This window comes from Excalfactoria chinensis, chromosome 12, assembly GCF_039878825.1.
Source record: "Excalfactoria chinensis isolate bCotChi1 chromosome 12, bCotChi1.hap2, whole genome shotgun sequence".
Lineage (NCBI taxonomy): Eukaryota > Metazoa > Chordata > Aves > Galliformes > Phasianidae > Excalfactoria > Excalfactoria chinensis.
The window spans coordinates 7,160,686-7,179,990 of record NC_092836.1 but is presented as its reverse complement, the minus strand read 5'-3'; the positions used below and the strand labels follow the sequence as shown (position 1 = coordinate 7,179,990).

At 42.2% G+C, this 19,305-nt stretch overlaps 1 protein-coding gene across 1 annotated transcript in view; it reads left to right on the top strand.

The window, feature by feature from the left end:
• PTPRG (protein tyrosine phosphatase receptor type G) overlaps positions 1 to 19,305 on the top strand; it is a 379,786-nt gene that overhangs the window by 246,218 nt on the left and 114,263 nt on the right. Inside the window, exon 6 of the mRNA XM_072347365.1 lies at positions 4,009 to 4,104. Coding sequence (XP_072203466.1) covers positions 4,009 to 4,104 — 96 coding nt within the window. The remainder of the gene's footprint in view (positions 1 to 4,008; positions 4,105 to 19,305) is intronic.

Sequence of the window (19,305 nt, the reverse complement as noted above, 5' to 3'; positions counted from 1 at the left end):
TGAACTCATGCACATCTTCTGGGATCTATCAAATGCTCTTTGTGGCTTTTCTCTCGTAAGCGCTGAATGAGTTTAGCTATGATAGTCTGTATCAGGATGTAAACTTTCTGTCTTTGTAATGGGGCAATAGGAGGCATGGTGATTTCTGTCTGCATGCCCATCCTGACAAGCAGAGAAGGAGCATCTGAGCAGAGCCCAGAACAGTTTGTTTGTGGATGGGAGCTGGGCAGGAGTCGTTCATGTGACGCGTGCTCCATTTTTGCAAGCTAGTGATGGTTCGTAGGGAGGCAATTGCACTTAAAATCAGAACTGATCTCTGATGGGCACTGGTTTTCATAACACTCATGTGCATTTTGGACAGCCAGTCTCTGTAAGAACAGAGTGGTAGCAAACCAGTTTTGAGTCAAAATCCCAAAACCTCAAATTGGAGCCCAAATTTTATTGGGGAATCCCACATTTCCATGCACTTTGGAAGAACATGTTTGAAGAAAGGTGTTTGTGCAGGAGTAGGCTGACCCGAGCAGGAGAGAACTGCTGCCCTATGCCATAGTGCAGGGCTGCAGGTGGGTAATAGGAGCATGGATGTAATGCACTCCAGGCTGGGAAACAATTCAGGTGTTGGATGTGTGTGCTTTATTTCTTTGCGGAAGAGTTGTTGCCTGAAAAAATGCCTGCAGTGCTTGGAAACAGTAACAGCTGGGCATATTTCTGGATAGAAAAGACTTGAAAACAAGACATGGTTTTGTAGGGTGACTGCAATTATCTCCTGGGTTACGGCAGAGTGAGGGGTTTTTTTTTGCTAATCCTCTGTTTTAAGGCACTTGTGACATTCTGAAGATTTTCCCCTTCAGTGAAATTTTTCAGGCTTAATCTCAGCTGTACAGCAAATCTCTCTCAAGTCTGAGTGAAAACAATTCCCCTCTTTCAGAGTGTGAAGAGTGTCAAAGCACAAAGTTTTTCCATTAGAAGCAAGCTTTGCCCTCCCCTTGCCTTGGTGAAGCTCTGTGACTGCGGTTGTCGTCGGTAGAAATTCAGGAGAGAGAGTCATCCTGCAAGACAAGCACCTTCATGCACCTCATGCAGGTCTCTTTCAGCTTAGCCTTATCACAAACACTGGTTGCTTGGGCTCTTCCTTTTTTTTGTAATAGATCTTCACGAGGTACATGCTTGCTTCATCGCTGCGATTAAGAAAGCCCATGTAAGCCTTTTCTGGCCTTGATGGCTGTAGCTGGGCTAGATATGAAAGACTGATGAATCTAATATATTACACCATAGAGAACAGGGCTCTTGTGCCCCTTGGGACCTGTGCCACTGGAAGGCGATTTGGAGCACTGACAGCAGAGAAGCAAGGAGCAGAGCATTCTGATTGCAGTTAGTGTCATGCTAAAGAAACCAGAAAGGCTTTGCAGGCTTTGCATGGCTAAGGGATTCAGAGCTGTTGGAAAAGATAGATTTTTAAAATTTGGGAAATTAGAAGCTGCGAATTCATATATAGAAATGTGTGAAGCAGTGGCTTACGGTGGTGCAGCAACAGGATTCAGGTTGGGTGTGCAAGCTTGGATGATTCTCCATTATGCATTTCACAAATAACATATCATAACAAGATCCAAATTTTCATTAGCTTGAATGCTCCTTTGTTGTATTCTGTACTACTGCTTGGAGTGCACCAGGCAGAGATGGCAGGAGTCATTTACATGCAAAGTGCGCCATACATTCTATATACTAATTATATAATAAGGAGTTATAATGAAAATTTTCTGGCATATTTAGGCCTCTTAAGTATGCAGTGAAATTAATTTTATGGCTAACTGTCTTATTCCTGATTTGTACTTAAAGAACATTATGCCATCCATGGAAAATACTAAACAAAGTGTCTACCTATAAGTGCATACAAGATTATACGTATTACAGAGAAAAGAACAGAAATCTTAGATACTTTTGCGTTTTATTGTAAATTGTGGGAAAACAGACAGGGCTGTGTTATGGAAGAGAACAGTGCGGGATTACATAATCAGAAGACTGTCATAATACTAATGTTGAGGTGTCCAGGTATGGCTTCTTGAGTCCTGCAGCTTTGAGGAGCTAACTTTATCATCTTCTTAACATTGTTTTTGCAGTGTGTGCATGGGTAAATTCTATAATCGCAATTCCTGGGTGGTTCCACTCCTAGAATGTTCCTTCTGGCTGTACGAACGAGTAAGGAAGCTGCTGTATGACAGATGACGATAATTTTTCATACAAGACAGTTCCCCTTGACTTGATGGATGCAGGGAGAGGAACCACGTTCCCTGGAAAAGCACCAGGGAGCAGCGGGAAAACGTTTCAATGTGTTTGGTAATCAAGGCAGGGTATGGTTCTTGATTAGTCTCTGAAATTGCACTGCTGAGACGAGCGATCTGAATTAAGCGCTTTTTTACCAAAGCCCTTTGCACTGCTATCCAAAAGTGTATTGTAAAAATTAATTTCCTTAAAATGCCGTGAGCAAAATTGATCCAAAATGACTTTGGCATATGCTGAACTCACTCAGTGATACTTTTCTTCATAAGCTCCTACGAGGGCTATATACTGAGGTGTTTTATGTCAGGTATACCTAATTTTAGGCTTTATTTTAAAGGGGAGTAAAGTGTAATTTGCAAGTGTTTCGTGAGCTTTTGTCTGTGCTGACTTAATTGAAGTCTGAGCAATCCCACCTGAAACAAACTGTTTGTAATTTCTGCACCAGCGATCAGTGGCACCTCGGTCTGCATGTGTTCAAAGCACCAGTTAGGACCTGGAGGCAGCACCGACTTTGTGAGATGTTGCCAGCATTCCAGTTTGTGCTGCGAGTGCGCTGGGAATAGGGAGGCCAAAGTAGGGGGAGAAAATTGCTTTCCAGTTTTATGAAGCTAGGGTGGGTGCCAGATGATTTTTTTTGTGAGCAGTTTGGAGGGTGGTCTTATTTCTTCTTCCTGCTGAAAAAGTACCTCCTCCTCTGAAGAGAACCATCTTCATCTTGGCCTTCCCTCTGTATGATGATGTTTTATTAGATATATAGGTGCTTTGCCAGTATTATACATTACAGGCAGCGTATAGGGCCGGGAGCCTGTGAATTAGTAAAAATGAGTGGGCCCGCATTTGAGAGAGATGAAAGGATGTCATACACAAGATCTCAGCATGTGGGAAAGGCACCTGTGTTTGTGAAGAAGGCAGGATTTCTCATGCATCGCCATCTTAGAGAAGCCCCATCTGGTGCCGTCGGTGGGTTTGCCTGCACACAGACTTTCAGGAGGGAGCGATGCCAAGCGAAGTGCCAGGAGACACGGGCAGTCCAAGCAGACCTATATCTGCTTTTGGCTGCACTGTGGGACCGTTCCTCATCACCCAGTAACGCTGTGAAAATTGCCCCGAATAGTGCAATTTATTATTTGTCCAAAATGACATCAGAATATCCATTTTTGTCTCACTTATACTTGTTGTTGTGCACTAAAGCTTTGGAAGTAGAAGCCATAAAATGAAGTCAGGAAGAATTCTGACCTAAACTGATAGTCCTGAATATCAGAGGCTCATGAAAATGCATTGCTACAGAGGCACACTTTTATCTTACAAATTGCTTTAGGAGTAAAGGAATATCTCTAAACACTGAAATCGTTTTCAAAAATTCTCTATGGTTTTTGAGATAAAAATGTCTAGCACATTTAGCGGAACAGGAGATGAGCCTGCATTGAAAAAAGAAATGAAGAGATCCTGGCAAAAAAAAGCACAAAGTTTGCCATCTAAACTGACTGGCCATACTGTTTATCCTTTGGTTTGTTATTAAAATGCATTGCGTTGACTCTGTTCCCTGGTTACTGTCCCAGTAGGGCGGCCATGCTATTAATCAAGATGCTAGTTAAACAATATTGTTCAGCAGAATTCCTCCATCGCCGTTTCATGACACTGGCTTTACGTACGGCCTGTATGCACTACCTCACTTGAAAGCTGGATGAATCAACACTGACGTAATTTTGTTGTTGTTTCTAATTTTTACAGATGCAGATTTACTTCTACAATCCCGATGACTTCGACAGTTTTGGAACAGCAGTTCTAGAAAACAGGGAAGTGGGAGCCATGGCCGTGTTTTTTCAAGTAAGTTTAAACAAGGGCTGTATCCGTAAACCAGAGCTTTCACCAAGTACTGTTTAATTCATCGAATTGTTTCAGGTTTAATGGATGCATCTGTTTTCTTCTTCATACCTGTCTAAGTGAAAAATATTTCATATTGTCTGTGTGTGATTTAAAATGTAAATAAGCATATTTAGAAATGTAATGAAGAATTTTGCATCAATTGTTCGGGTTTTATAGCCGCTTTACAGATGCGGATAGGAGAACACATTTATCATGGAACTTCCTTCACTGCTGAAGCACATTGCTCGGGTCCCCAGAATACTAACAAACTGCCGTGGACTGACTCCGGGTAGAGAAAACTTAAAATTCAAACATAGCTTGGGAGAAAATTAATCAATATGTTTCATCAATCTTATCTGCAGCAGCTTCTTCTAAATTGTCATAGTAACAATTTCTTGAGCAGACCTGGTTTCCAAATGAGTGGATTTATGCATTCTCTTTTTTGAAATGCATCCTCAAGAGCGTGAATGCTCAGTGAGCTCATCTGTTGGTGCAGGGTGCAGCCTGCTGATTGCAGTGGAGGGCAGGTTGAGTCACCTGGTGGTGCTGTTCAGCAGCGTGGGGTTGGGTCAAGATTGATCAGGTATAGAGTTTGTCCTCATACAGACATGAGGGTGAGTTGAATGGAGTGAGTTGGAGCAATTCCATACCACCAAGCTTAGAAGAAATTGCTTCTCAGGAAGACTGGTGAGGAATTGGAAGAGGTTGCTAGGGGGGTGGCAGTGGTGCTCAAGAAAAGAGCGGATGTAGCACTGCATGACGTGGTTTAGAGCAGTCACAGATGTGGGTTGACAGTTGGACTTGGTGATCTTGGTGGTCTTTCCAACCTTGATGATTCTGTGACAAGCTTCCCAAACTAATAAGTAGCTAATAAAGATTTTGAAGTAATTTGAGGTGATGCTTTTTCAAAGGAGAGAAGATGAGGGAAGGAAAAGCAAGGGAAAACATCAATCCTTTGTGAGGTTTCGCACTAGTTCTTACTGTTGGAGAAAATCATCCTACTGTTATGTCTGTGAAGTCTGATTAAAAAGAACATGCAAGTACCCATATGTAAATACCTCCCTTCTCTATGATGTTAGAGTGACAGGTGTGACTATACTGCTTAAATTAAATAAGGTTGTCGTTTTTTTTATGTCACTGCCTTTGATCAAAAGCTTTGATAAGGATAAAAGGACGAATCCTCGTGTTGCATGTATTGCTGCAACTCTGCTGACATCAGGCTAGTGGAAGTAGGCAGCACATTAAATTCATCACTGCTGATTTCTGAGCGCTTCTGTGGCTCTTCGTGTTAGAGTGAAGTTGGTGAAGCTGCGATAATTTACAGTGACATTGCAGGATGTTTCCCCAGACTTGTTAATGGTGATGTGCTGGGGGAAGGGTTGGGCAAATTGAATTTGGCCCGACATGACAACAGATTAGAAATAGAACAACCAAAGTCACAGTTATGTGATTTATGTCATGATGGAGAGCTGCACAGTGTGTGTGTATGGTGTCAGAAAGAGCCATGTGCTACGTCTCGGTGTGCCATACACGTCAGGAATTTAATTGCCTGAATTTGATTGTAATTTGGTGCTCAAATATGCTCCGCATAGGCTGCATGAAATGCTGCCCCATGTCACAGCATTTCTTAGTCTACATGTGACATTTCTGCCAAAAAAAAGAACAGTTTTTTGAGGATCTTAACAACAAGTGGGACTGTTTTGTATTCCCCCCTTCAAAGCCAGGTGCTGCACTACCAACCATCCCACTTTGCACAATTCCAAGGGAGCCATTGAACTCACTGAAAATACCTTAAAACAATCTGTAATTCTGTTAAAAAAAAGGTAAAATCTCTGATTGTAAGAGAACTCAGACTCCTTAAGACCACAACTGAGTGCGTTGGTCCCCTGAGAGAAGCAGAAATCTATATTTTCATCATTTCTAGCCCTGCGGGCCACAGGACATTGGGCTATAAAGTCCTGATGATGGTGCAGCTGGGCTCCTCTGCTCCAGGAGCCGTGAAATCTGAAGCCATTACTGATAAAGAGTCTGTTCTCTTCCAGAGTGATGGGAGTCAGGTAATTCCTTGGCAAAGTGACCCAGCTACAAGTCAGTTTGTGGCTGAAAGGAAATGGTTTTCTTCCCTTTTATTTATTTTTTTTTCCTTTTTCAGTTCGTTGCCTCTGGGTTGAAATGATAAATCAGCAACGTGCCATTAAACCTGTGTTTATCAGATATTCCTTCTGGGTAGCTCTGCTCCAAGACAGAAGGCTGCCAGGGAAGATTTGCAGAGCCCAGAGCCTTCATTCTCAAGGGGCATGTGCATATTCTGGCCCTATGATAGGTGTGGGGTACTCAGTGTGGGAACTGCCCATCATGAGTCCAGAGCTTGTCCCATGGAAGTAAAGATTTTGTGCTTAGGATTATTAACCGTCCCTATGATGTCCATGTCCTTGTTTTGATAAAGATAAACTTCCTGAGTACTGCTTTCATAGTCTGCTGTTTTCCATATCTACAGCCCCATCTCTAACGCAGTTATTTGGAACACAGCATTTAAAAAAATGTAACGATATAAAGCACACTGTTTGGTTGGTTTTCTTTTTGTACAAACATATTAGAACTCTGAATTGCGCGTGCTTTTCCACATAAACATTTTAATGCAGAAATTATTGGCTGGGTTTGCCACTGAGTCAAGACTTGGATTTTGACTAATGTGTTAATGCTGTGTTGGAATGAATGTGCGCTGCACTGACTGAATTCAGGGTCTGGCAGGCGTGTTTTGTTTGACTGACGTTCACAAATGTTCCCTTGAAAATCAGGTTCTCTAGTGAGCGAACATTATACTGAACTGTATAATTATTGGTGAAACATTAAATAATTAAGAACCCTCTTTCCTGGTTTTTAAATAATTTAACTTAGACTATATAAGAATTTTCCATTTTGAATTCACTGTTTCAAGGGCAATTTCCAGGTAGAGCATGTTGGTTCTGAACTTGGATAATTGAAGCACTTGGAACTGTACTGTAATTGCTGCTAATCACATCTGTGCTTTTCTCTTTGCTTTCATTGTAAATTCTTTTGATAAATTCTCTTTTTGTTCCCATGCTGCAGGTCAGTTGACCTGACAAATGAAGAACATTACTAGCTAAAATTGGGAAACAATGCTTGCGTTTGCAAACTGCTGTAAGCTCACATCTGAGTAGTGAGTTGTGGGCAGACACTCAGAGGGTGTCACATGAAGGAGCTGTGGGGATTCTGCCGCAGGTATTTTCAGTTTGCAAATGTTTTGCTGGTCTGAAATCTCTAACTCGGTTCTGAAAGCTTATCTTTGCACTGGTGTGCAAGTTTTAAAGTGAAAAGGTGTGCTGAGGAAAAGGCTCCAAGGATGCGTGGACCCTTTTCTGACTGTAGCATCACTTTAAGCAGTATGCTGGGGAATAGCGTATGTGGAGCAGATAACGAAGCAGCAAATGATTCAGCTCCACTGAAAATTATTGCAAACTTTTGTATTTGGGGCAAAATGAAATGCGTCACTGTGCAAAACACAAACAGCAAGCAGAGAAAACATTGCCCATGCTATGCTATTCCTCTCAGGAACTTCTTGTGCTCAGGGAGGCCACAAGTCCACAGGAATGTGACAGAGTAGCAAAGTGACTTAGGCACCTCCTATCTCTTTTTGGGCAAATTATTTTAAAAGCTGTTCAGCTGGAACAAGCTGAAATGGGAAAAAGGAGCTCCATTCTGCTGATGCCAGGAGGTGTAATGGTCATTCAGACCCATAAATGTTCTTCACTACGGGCCAAGGAGTCTGTGGAAGGAGAGGTTTTTTCTTGAAGTGAGAATTGTTGTGGAGAATGCTCGCTGTAGTTCAAGAAGAGGGAATCAAAATACAACACAGCAATGTAAGCCAAAAAGCACTTGTGTTGGGATTTTTTTGGTTATTGTTGAAGAAAAATTGTTTATGTTTTTTAAGCAAAAATCAGAATGTTCTGGGGAGAAATAAGGTTATGCCCATGAGTTCTCTTTGTCTGCTGACACACTTGTCAGAACTGGACCTGTCAGCGTTGGGGTTACGTAGTGCATCTCAAGGTGCAACCAGTGCTGGTGGAAGACTCATAACTTCCTGTCCATTATTTGCAGCCAGCAGCATCTTCTTTGTCTTTACTAAGGGCTTCTGGATTTGCAGAGCTGTTAACGCTGCAGTGATGAGATTCATTGGCAAGGCCCACCCATCCACCAAGACAGGTTAAGGTCCCAACCCAGCAGGACATTTCAGTCTTGATTTAACAGCTCCTAACTTAAATAGTTCGTGCTGGTGTGTAATTTCAGCCCAGCAAGGTTCAGCTCATTCTTAATAATATTCTGGCTCCAGGCCTCAGTTAATTGTCAGGCTGAGCTGGTTTTGAAGCAAGCCAGGAGTGGAAGGGAAGGCCTAAATCTCTCTCAGTTTCCTGAATCATCCATTCATACACATTCATGTAATATATATTTATAAGTCACATTTAAAATGAATAGTTACTTGGATTAAATGCATTCAGAAATATTGCACGGCCCGATTTTAACCATCTAGCAATATAATTCATTGCACACTTCACTATGTGCTTTATTAAAGCCAAACTTAAATGTGTTCAAAACAAACATATTGCTTTTGCATTTGAAGTATTCATCTTTTGGGCTTGCGGTAGATTCATTACAACTGAGAATACTTCATTCTTTGATTACTGCTGTGAAAAGACACAATACTGATTCCCTAAGCGCCCATCAAATATTCGATAGCTCAGAAATTCAGGAGGAGGTGATGGAATTCTTGTTCCTGCAGGGATGGCCTATAAATCTATTTTATGATTTGCAAAGAAAACCATCAGTGCTTAGTTACTGTATCTCAGGTACTCAAACAAATCATCTCTAAAGAAATCAAAGTAAAAATGAATTTAAAAGTAACTTGTAGCAATGCTTTCATCATTAAAATTATCTTCCTAATGATGAGTGATGTTGATACCTCGATCACTCATGAGCTTTAACAGTATAGGGCTGGATTTTTAAAGGTAATTAGCTGCTTGGGAGCAAATACGGAGCTAACGGTGTTTTCAGGAGTACGAGGTATAAACATCAAAAGTTTACTGGTCTTTTTCTGAGTAGCAATTTTGTTTCTCTTTTCCAATATGAAGGTTGTTGAAGAATATGTGTAGCACTTAACTTTTATAGATGGGTGTTATTTGTGTGTAAATGTCTTTATACTTGCTACTAACTTATGTATGCAGGGATTTGCTCTTTGGTGAAACAAACAGAAATAGTGATTGTGGCTCTGCTTTTGTAAGATTTTTGATAGTAGTTCTTGGTGTGCTTCATAAAAGCAATCATTAACTTGCTTTTCACAGGGCCTAAATGAGCTAAATGCAGCATGAATCAGTGGAACATCGTCAAAGTCGTTGAATATCTGACACAAATATTCCCCTTTTTGTGTGGTTCTCAAATAATAGAATTCAATTTCTAACTACCCTAGAAACTCCTTTTTTCCCCCATCTTCCCTGCTCATAACTGTCTCCAGTATATTCAGTGTCCAACTGCTTTAAATGCTGTTGCTATTTGGATAACCGTATCTGGTAGGACACCAGGATTTCATTGTCCCTTGGCAGTGCCCTAATTTTACATCTTCCTTCTTGCAGCACAAAAGTCTGAGCAAAACTTAATTTCAAAAATGAGAATGAAGAGGAAGTGTGCCCTTTCCCTGAAACATTATTATGTCCACCTACATGAATCATAATCAGTGCTTCAGTGTTTAGGCAATATCTTAAAGGTGATTTGCAGTAGCTCAAATAACATGTAGCATCGTTAACATGCAGGGCATCACCCAGAGTTATTGAGAGGCTTTTCATTTATTTTAATAGACTTCAGATACATGTAAAGACCTTAAAATTAAATTACAGTATTAATTCGTTTAATGGTTACAGTAGAACTCCTGGTATTTTATTAATAGTAGCTTATGAATAATAAAACTATTATTATTGATTAGCGGTATTATTTAGTAATTAGTACAGGGTGGGTTTTTTTAATTATCTTCATAAAATGAAAATGCATGTAGGCTAAAGCTATTTATTCAATGCCTTTTGAAAGTGTAATTTGTATTTGTCAAAGTGCATGCATACATATTAGTAAAACTCTGTGGAACAGAAGATGAGCAAAACAATCTGAAATGTGTTCTTACCCACTGAAGTACAGTTTCCGAGTATTCATGAATCACTGCAGCTATTTAAAGCTACTAGTCATTACTAAGAAGAGCAGTACTAGGGCCTTTGCATAGTCAAAGAGTAACAAATCGAGGGAGGAAATATGTACCCCAAAGTATAAGGGTTGAGCAAATGCGAGCAGAGTCTGTAGAGCAGTAAGAACACATTTTTCCGAGGAACACCTTGTGCAGTACAATTGATGCACAGCAATAGGAATCATTCCTGGAGTAGAGAAATACTCACCCAACTTTCCAGTAAATAGATGGAGATAAACCTAGCAAAACATGACAGTTACTTTGCATTGTGGAGGATTTAAGTATAAAATTATGTTGATTTCTTAGAGCCTGCTAGATTTGGGTTGAGTTCAAAGTGTGAATGGCACTGAACAGCCTCCAGAGTGGTCTCCGTAGCCAAAACTTGTAACTTTGGGTGCCAAACAGTCAGTGTCCGTGCTGATCTGAGAACCTGCATTGAAACTCCATTGAGTGGAAGCTGGGCATGGGTCGAAGGCAAAAATTCAAGGGAAATGTTTGTTTCTAAAAGAAAGCGTTCTACCTTTCAATTAAAGAAAACAAAAAGAATTTTTAAACTGAAATCCAAAATCTGCACAAAATCGGATTTCTGTTTTGTTTCAGCCTCTCTTGAAACTTTGAGAAATTTGAATATTTTTGAATATTTTATGTGAAGGAAGAAAGCAAGGGGAGAACAGATGGGGAATAGCTCTGTGACTGAAAAAGTAAATATATAGCCAGTTTCAGTTTTGGTGCTCGCTGACTTTCAAGTGCCTAACAAGGCTTTATCCTTGCTCTGCTTCATACCTTTGTGCAGTTTTGTCAGCTTTCATATTTTGTTGCACGGTAAAAAAGGATTCTGTAATAGGGCTCTTCACCCTTTATTTTAGGACATAAATGTGTGGCCTGAATCTTGAGAGTATTAAGCAAACAACACCTGTCCAAGCCTGGAGATGCACAGACTCCACAGGCTGTTATCTGTGGAGCAGGCTGCTGCAGTACTGCAAATAAGAGCAAAGAAGCAGTGGCACAGGTTGCCCAGAGAGGTGGTGGATGTCCCATCCTTGGAGACAGCCAGGGTCAGGCTGGATGGGCTCTGAGCACCTGATAGAGCTGTAGGTGTCCCTGTGCATTGCAGGAGAGTTGGACCAGAAGGCCTTTAGGGGTCCCTTCCAACTCAAATCATTCTCTGATTCTATGAAACTTTCTGTTGACTGACACGAACACTGGAAAGTACTTTTCCTTCTGGGGTCTCTGCTGAGCCTGGGCTCCTGGTAATCCCCAGCTCACATCTCATACAAACAGGAGCCAAGTTCCTCTCGGTTTGCAGAGCACCATGCTTGCTCATTCACGTGGCTGCACATTTGCCGTGCCTTACTCGTGAGAAGGAGCCCATGTGGCCAAGCACAAGGCTGCTAAGAGCAGAGGTGTTCACACAGCAGCCTGAACATCGGAGCAGGCGTGCTTGGAGGAACAAGTACAAATGCGTGAGCGAAAGGGGGGCTGGATCCGGAGGCAGACAGACTGACAGGGCGGCTGAAACAGATCGTTCTTGGAAGCAAACACATCGTTCTGCTTCTGCTTGCCTGTGTTCTGCCAAGAGGCATTTGCAGTCTCTAGATCATGATGGCTGCAACCTGCTGTGTTGAAACTTTTCTATCCACAGGCTGACTGTGTGGTGTAGAAGGATAATCTACCTTATGTGCACTTATCTTCTGCAGTGCCCGGGCAGTCGCTTTCCTGTCCCTTCTTCTCTGCAGCTGCATGAACTCATGGCATTTGTTGCTGAGGCAGAAGAGCAGGAAGCCCCACTTTATGTCAGATGCAGTACTCTCAATGCAAATCAAAATGCAGTACTCTCAATGACAATCTTTTTATCAGGCTAAGCTTTAGGGAAAGTGGTCTGTACAGAAAGTGATGTCATGTGGTTCTTTGTGAAACACAGGGTGAAATACCGGAGTGCACAGAGAGACTTTGACTTCTGTTTTTAATTTCAGGTTCACATAGAGAAAGAAATGCTGTTTCCAGTGTGTCTGGAACACTGAAGACGAAAATTAGATAATTTTTTCCCTGAGTGGACTATAAATGCTTTCTTAACTGCCAGGTCTCATAACTTGTGTTGCTGCTTCCCTGGTCTGATGAGGGCAGCTCCCAGTTGCGGTGTGCTGCTGGGTGACTTTTGGTTTTCATGATGGATCACATTCCGTTGCTTTTTCTTTTTAATGGGAAGATCACAATGGCTGATGCTAGGAGGGAACTGTAAACTTTCTTTGCAGTTGAGAGGACTCGGACCCCAAAGCAGTGCAAACCTGCACATCTGAGAAACACTTTCAGTGTGTTTTATGGGGTCTCTTCTCAGTATCTTCAACGATCTGTTGTAACCATTAATGTGAGCTGGTTGTGTGCTTTGCATGAGGAATAGGTCTCTGTGCTCTTCTAGCTTAATGATCGTCTGAATGTCAGGATCACTATCCTTCAGTTTACAGCATTGTAAATGATTTTGACGCGCAGCTTTTTTGCTTCCCAATGCTTATTAATTGATTAATATATTGTGATTAATCCCAAGTGGGATGCCGTTATTAACTTGCTTCATTAAATTACATACCAATTTGTTAGCCCTAATTTTCATAATTGTCCCCTTATTTTTTTAGTGGTTTTGTTTGAATAACGTGCCCTAAGAACTCGATCAGCACACATCTGCATGTCTGTTTGTCTCTCTTTCCTTTCCTTCGCCCTTGATGTTCCAAAGTGGAGTCAGCGTAGGAACTATTTAGTGTCGAATGTCAGCATCTGAAGTGCAGTCATTTACTTCACTGTGATTTAAAAATAGCCTGCCTTAAAAAAATAAGATAATTTTGTAGTCATGCAGAAAAAAAAAAAATAATAATAAATAAAAAATCATGAAATTGATAGAAAAATATCTCCTGGAGTTTTCATTACCAGGCTCCTGAAAATGACACTTAGATGTCTAATATGTAAAAATTACAGTCGTCACTCTATAATCTCACCCCCTCTGTGGTTCAGGATGATTGATACTCAGGAAGTGTGCTGATTATAACCATTAGACTAAAAAACAAATTAGTTCCCTAACTGCAGCAATGCCTTTTGCATTTTTCTCCGGTGTGCTTTGTTGCTGTGTCACTTTGGCATTTCTTCAGACATTGCTGGGGCAGGATGCCAGCAGGGCTGGGGCAGAGCGTGAGGACTGCAGCCTCTGGTGTGTGCTTTGGGGGGGACACCAGCTCCTTGTGGAGTCTCTCTTTGTGTCTTTGAGCACCGAGAAGCCATTAAACCTGCTTTGTTTTCTTCCCTGCAAGTACCCTTTCTCATCTCTGCAGCGACTGCTTCATCCTCCATCCTTCTCACACATTCCCAAGCTGGTGCATTCTGACTTGACCTTTTTGTTTAAGACAAGGGGAGAGGGGTTGGAAATAAAGCATCTATTTTTGCTCTCCAAGCCTTTGCAGAGTTTTGCAAGAATTGGTCTTAGTTGTAGAATCAGTGGAGAAATAAAGCTGTATGTTCATCTCCTTTCCCTTCTCCTCTCTCCCAAACACAGCAGCTGCCTCTGAATAACTCTGTTTTCTCCCTCTTGTTAAACATTCAGCCTGGATTCCGGGAAGCTCATTTTTTATGTCTCTCTGCCTACCTCTTTTTTAAATTTAATTCAATTTGTTCTTCTGCAAAGTCTGTCCTCTGCAGCCATCCAGGGCACCGACCCCATTTGTCTCTCAGAGGACTGATCAAGTAAGGGTGGTTTACATGCTGGGGTCGTAGGCAAAGAGATCCAGGAACTTAGAATCATAGAATCATTAAGGCTGGGAAAGGCCTCTAAGATCACCTAGTCCAACCATCCACCAATACCACCTGCTAAACCATGTCCCTAAGTACTACATCTGTCCTTTCCTTCAATGCATCCAGCTCTCAGGTCCATGTGAGGCACAGTCCTGCTGGATGTTGCACAGTGTTTGTGTAGCCCTTGGAAAAGCAGCACTAGTTTTCATCTTTTTCCATGTCTTCCATGGAGCTGTGGTGTCTCTGGTTACCAGTTAACGTTAAGGCACATAGTAAGTAAGAGTGTGGGATCCATTCATAAATGATTGCTTAGTTTCATTTTGTACCATAAAAGAGATTGGTTGTAAAGTCTGAATATATAAAATAGATGGGTAAAATTGAGACTCCCTTTGCCTTTAGATCTCCTGGCTCAGAAGGAAAAGTTATTCTGATTAAATTTAAGCTGTTCTGCCTGAAGAATTATTACTGTAGCTCTCAGATACAGCAGTGCCAAGTTTCTCCTACTATTGGCAATAATAAACAATGCAAGCTTCAGACAGAATTTCCTGGGTAGCATACCAAATGTTCTAGAAAACCTGCTCGGACAGCAGCTAATGCATTTTTAATACAAATAAAACATAATTCTTTAGTCTCGTTTCAGTCTGGTCCCTAAGGTAGGAAAGTATACCGACAATGCATAATTTATATATTTGTTTGAAGTGTTTACCCAGATACTCCATTCACAAAGTCTCTTGTTGTTAATGGGTTGCTTTGAGATGTAGGAATCACTTAGGGCTCGCGCTGTGCAAATAAATGGAACATGTCGTTTCTGTGCAGTCAGCGAGGCGGTTCCCTCGTCATCTTAATCTTGCCTTCACCAAGTCACAGAGCAGGTCCAGCCGCAGAGTCAGGCAGTTTTGCCTAGGCTCCATATGCTGGGGAAGCATGGAAGTGGAAGAGTGAGGCTGGGAGCAGGAAGGTGCCGTCCACCCCAGTATTACCCCAGTTATTACCACTGACTGATACATACGGGTTCCTATATCATTCGTATATATTGCACATAATGCAGAGCGAGCAAGCATTAAAAAACCTCTCAGTGATTCAGTTACAACCCCTTGTAAATGGCTGCAAATGCAGTGTTCAGGTTCCTGCCGGAGGGTCGAATTGTTGCTGGTTTTTGTCATCTCCAGTGCCTGTGCTGCAGGACAGCTGTGGGAGAGATGGGTATCAAGGGTTTTCTTTCCAGGGGTCAAAGAAAGGCAATGAAAGTAAATCAGAGTCTAGGCTGGTCTCTTTCTTTATGTCTTTTTAGAGGTAGGCATTTATATGTATGGCTGATGGCTTAACTGATAATGCTGATGGTGTATCACCCCCCAAAATAATTCTGCGGCTGAGATGGCGGCTTGCCCAGAGTAATCCTCCTATCTGATGTTATACCTCCTGTGAATCTAAATCAGAAATCCTCAGGTTCATAGGGCGGAGCTGGGGGTGGGTAAACGTGGGAATCCTTTTTAGTTGTGTTCAGATGTCTCCTTACCTCTGATGCTCGCTGAAAGCGCATTAATCCAGCAGAGACGGGGGGGTTGGAAGGAGCTAAATGGTTCCAGTTTGAGTAATGCTAAACTCCCCTTTGTTTTAACTTCAGGTGTGCTTAATCAGAGCTCTCTGAACAAAACCAGCAAAGAAGCTGGGATGTGCTTTTATGAGCATTAAGCTCTACTGGAGATAGATGAGTCAGGAATGACAATCACAGTCTTCTGTGCTGAAAATTGAAATATGTGTTAAACAAAGATTGCTTAAATCTGTTCACAGCACTTCTAACGGTGAGTTTGCAGAGGTTTGCAAGATGGAGCAGGATTTCTCCTATGAGCTTGCAGTGTTTCGCAGCACTGAGAGGGCTGAGAAGCCAAAGGAAAGCTGCTGGGCTGATACAATCCACAAGTATTTAGCTGCTGATCGTAACTGCACGATTTCTATGCATCACAAACACATTGTGAGGCAGTCATTATCAAAACTAAGTGAGATTATCTGAAAGAAGGCGTGGGGTTTTGCCACGTGCGTACTGTTTCAAATGAAGCTGAACCACGGATTTGGCAAACTGTTCTTTGTGAGTAATGTGAAATGATGTACCACATTAGAAAGCAGCTTGGTTATTACAAAGCTCAGTCTTGCTTTGGATAGAATGGATTTTTTTCAGCGTAAAATTCATCTTTGCTTGCTGCAAGAATATTGCTAAAACAGATTAACTTTGAATCTCAGTGTATTTTATAGTGTCTCGTGTTATTTTAAGGCTGTAAATATATTAGCTGATCTGTAAGCTTCGCTTAAGTTACTGCTTTCTGGGGTCTAGGAGAAATAGGATCTCATTATGCAGGAATTGGGATGATTGAATTAAATCACCCCTTGTGATAAATATTCTCCCTCAGGATCATGCCACCAGGTCAATATTTAAAAGCAGCTGTATGGGTAAGGGTTGATTAGAAAGCATAGCTCCATAGCCCGAACAGTGAAGCTTTGTGTGTTTCATCTGTGATTTGTAGGGTACCATCTACATGCCCGTATATTAGTAGCAGCCAACATAAAGTTTTCTTACTCCTCCCCTCACCTCCGTTGCCACTTTGCAAACCTTCTTTATCATATCTCGATCCTATAAAAACAACTCATGTAATTTGAATTGCTCTTGTGTGAAACATGATCAGACTACATCCATCACTTTTCAAAGAATTTATTTCTGCATTTTGCCTCTAAGCTGCTACAAACACATGCTTTTCTATCCTGCTGCATTTCATGGGAGGCAGGAGCATATCAGACAAACAGGCAGTGTATAAAACTCCCCCAGCATGCATACTAGTCATATGAAACTTCAGGTGAATCTTTGGGGATGCTCTCCTTTTACCAACTCACTACCAGTGATACAGCTAAGCAAACTAGTTCCTTCTGCTGCTCCACGTACCTACAGAGACATATGATATTTCAACTAACACACTTGCCTTCCATAATAGCACACAGCCCTCCCTGCCTTGTGGCTAGACTTGCCTCTTCTCATAACTTGGGCAGAGAATTAAAGGCCAGAGCAGAGCTGGCTGCTACACCTGTCCAGGTGGAGCTGTTTGATGGTCTCCCTGTTGCGGATGAAGACATCATCATTTCTGAGTCTGTACTTGTTATCAAGTCCTGCTTTGCTCTGCTTCTCAAGAAGGTCTGGATACTTCTCCATGGACAGATGGCAGTGGGAGAAGGGGGTGATGCCTGGGCAGGTGGCACCGCCTCGAAGTGCTGTGGGGCCATATGGGCACTCAGGTTCTGCAGAAACTTGCTTTGTGCCTGCAGTACAGCTGGCTGCTACCACACCTGTCTAATAGAGTTGCTGAAAGGCTGTATAAATTCATGCTGAGCTGCGGAGATTATCTCTGTCAGCTGTTCTTGTGTCAGAAACAATTTTTTTAATGCTGCATTCATGTCATAAGTGCCCGGCCTTTGTCTGCCTTTTAGGAGAGACCGACTTTCTTCTGACGTCTGCTTGTTTTGCATTGAGGCATATAACCAGGTTTTTATGTTAAAAATAGAAGATTTATTATGCCTTCCTTAACATGTCATATGTTTAAATGCTTGCTGTCCGTCCGTCTGTCCGTCCCCCATAAATTCAAACATAGAGTACAAATGCAGTTGTGTCCTAGGATGAGAGTAGGTCATCATATGATGGTGGTGCCGTCAAAGGACTGTACATCCTGACACATTTTGAGAAGAGAGATGAGGTTTTTTTTCTAGAGGTAGGTACCAAAACTGGGATCATGACTGAAGCGTGTGCTGGGAGTCGGGCAGCCCAGCTGGCTGCTCACAGTGTTGGTATTAGGATGGTGGCCAGCATGCATGGCCTGTGGACACTCAGGAGATAAAGCCCCGAGGAAAGTAAATATCTAAAAATAAAAGGTGAGTGCTCTGACAAGCAGACTTAGAGAGTATGGGAGAAGAGAGGAGATGAAGACTTCCTGAGAGCATTCCTGTGTATGTCCGCCTGCAGGAAGCTTCTCCATCACTCTGGGTCAGACTCAACTTGTGAAAGGAGCACCCTTTGTTCTAACCACGTTTTAAGTTTTGTTTTAAATTACATTCACTTGGATTTTATTTCTTCTCTCAAACCTTTACCTGAGAATTTGAGATCCTGGCAATTTTGAAGCTTCTTCCTGTGCAGGAGGAGGGCTCTCTGATCAGAGGCAGAGCATGAGGACCCCCCTCCACAGCTGGGTCACGCTTGGCAGAAGCTCCACAAAGCTGTAAGGAGCCCGTGGAGCGGAGGCATGAAGGGTAGAGCATCCTGAGGAGTTCTGTGGCTTTAAGACTCACCTACTCGCCATGATTGAACAGCATTCACTTTGCCACTGCTGAAATGTAGAACATCTTGAAACAAGTGTACATGTCATGTTAGTTTTTGTGTTTCTTTGTATTTCAAGAGGAAGAAACTGCTGCCACAAACTCAGTGTTTCCCGGGCTTTTAATGCACTTGTATTCCAAGTGCTTTTTTTTTCCTCTTCACAATAATTTCCCCATTTCCTCTCAGCACAAGCCATGGTACTTGTTGAAATGTTTTTGTAAGGAACCGAATAAGTTGTTGGGTCATTCTAACCAAGTGAAAAACAAACAGCTTGACATATGATCCTCGCTGTTGTGTGTAGTGTAACACCAGTGAAATAAGATGGGTTTTCTGAGCTATACTTCTGATGCTTCAGGAACATGAGTAGCGTAGAAGCAGCTGAGATGAAAAGTGAGGGCCACATCCTGCCATTCTTAGTTCAGTGGTTGAAAGAAGATTAAGGGGAGGACTGCTTCCCCTTGGGGTTCTGCTGCTGGCACCCACCATGGCTCAGGAATATCTCTGGGTGCACCTCCACCTCCTGCCCTCCAGCAGAGGTGCCCTTGGCAGCCCTACAGGTGGGCACTGTGCCCTTTTTGCTGCAATCCTAGTTTCCTTGGGCCTAGCCCGTTTGCTGACCAGGCTGCTGCATGTCCTCTATGCAAAGATATCTGGGAAGAGACACAGGGATTTCTCGATGGTGCAGGAAGAGGAAAGGAGAGATGGCAGAACCGTGTGAGGAATCTTGAGGGGGTGATCTGGAACAGTTTGGGAAGAGGTAATGTTGGAGGAGACAGAAACAGCTCCCCGGGTGGGAAGA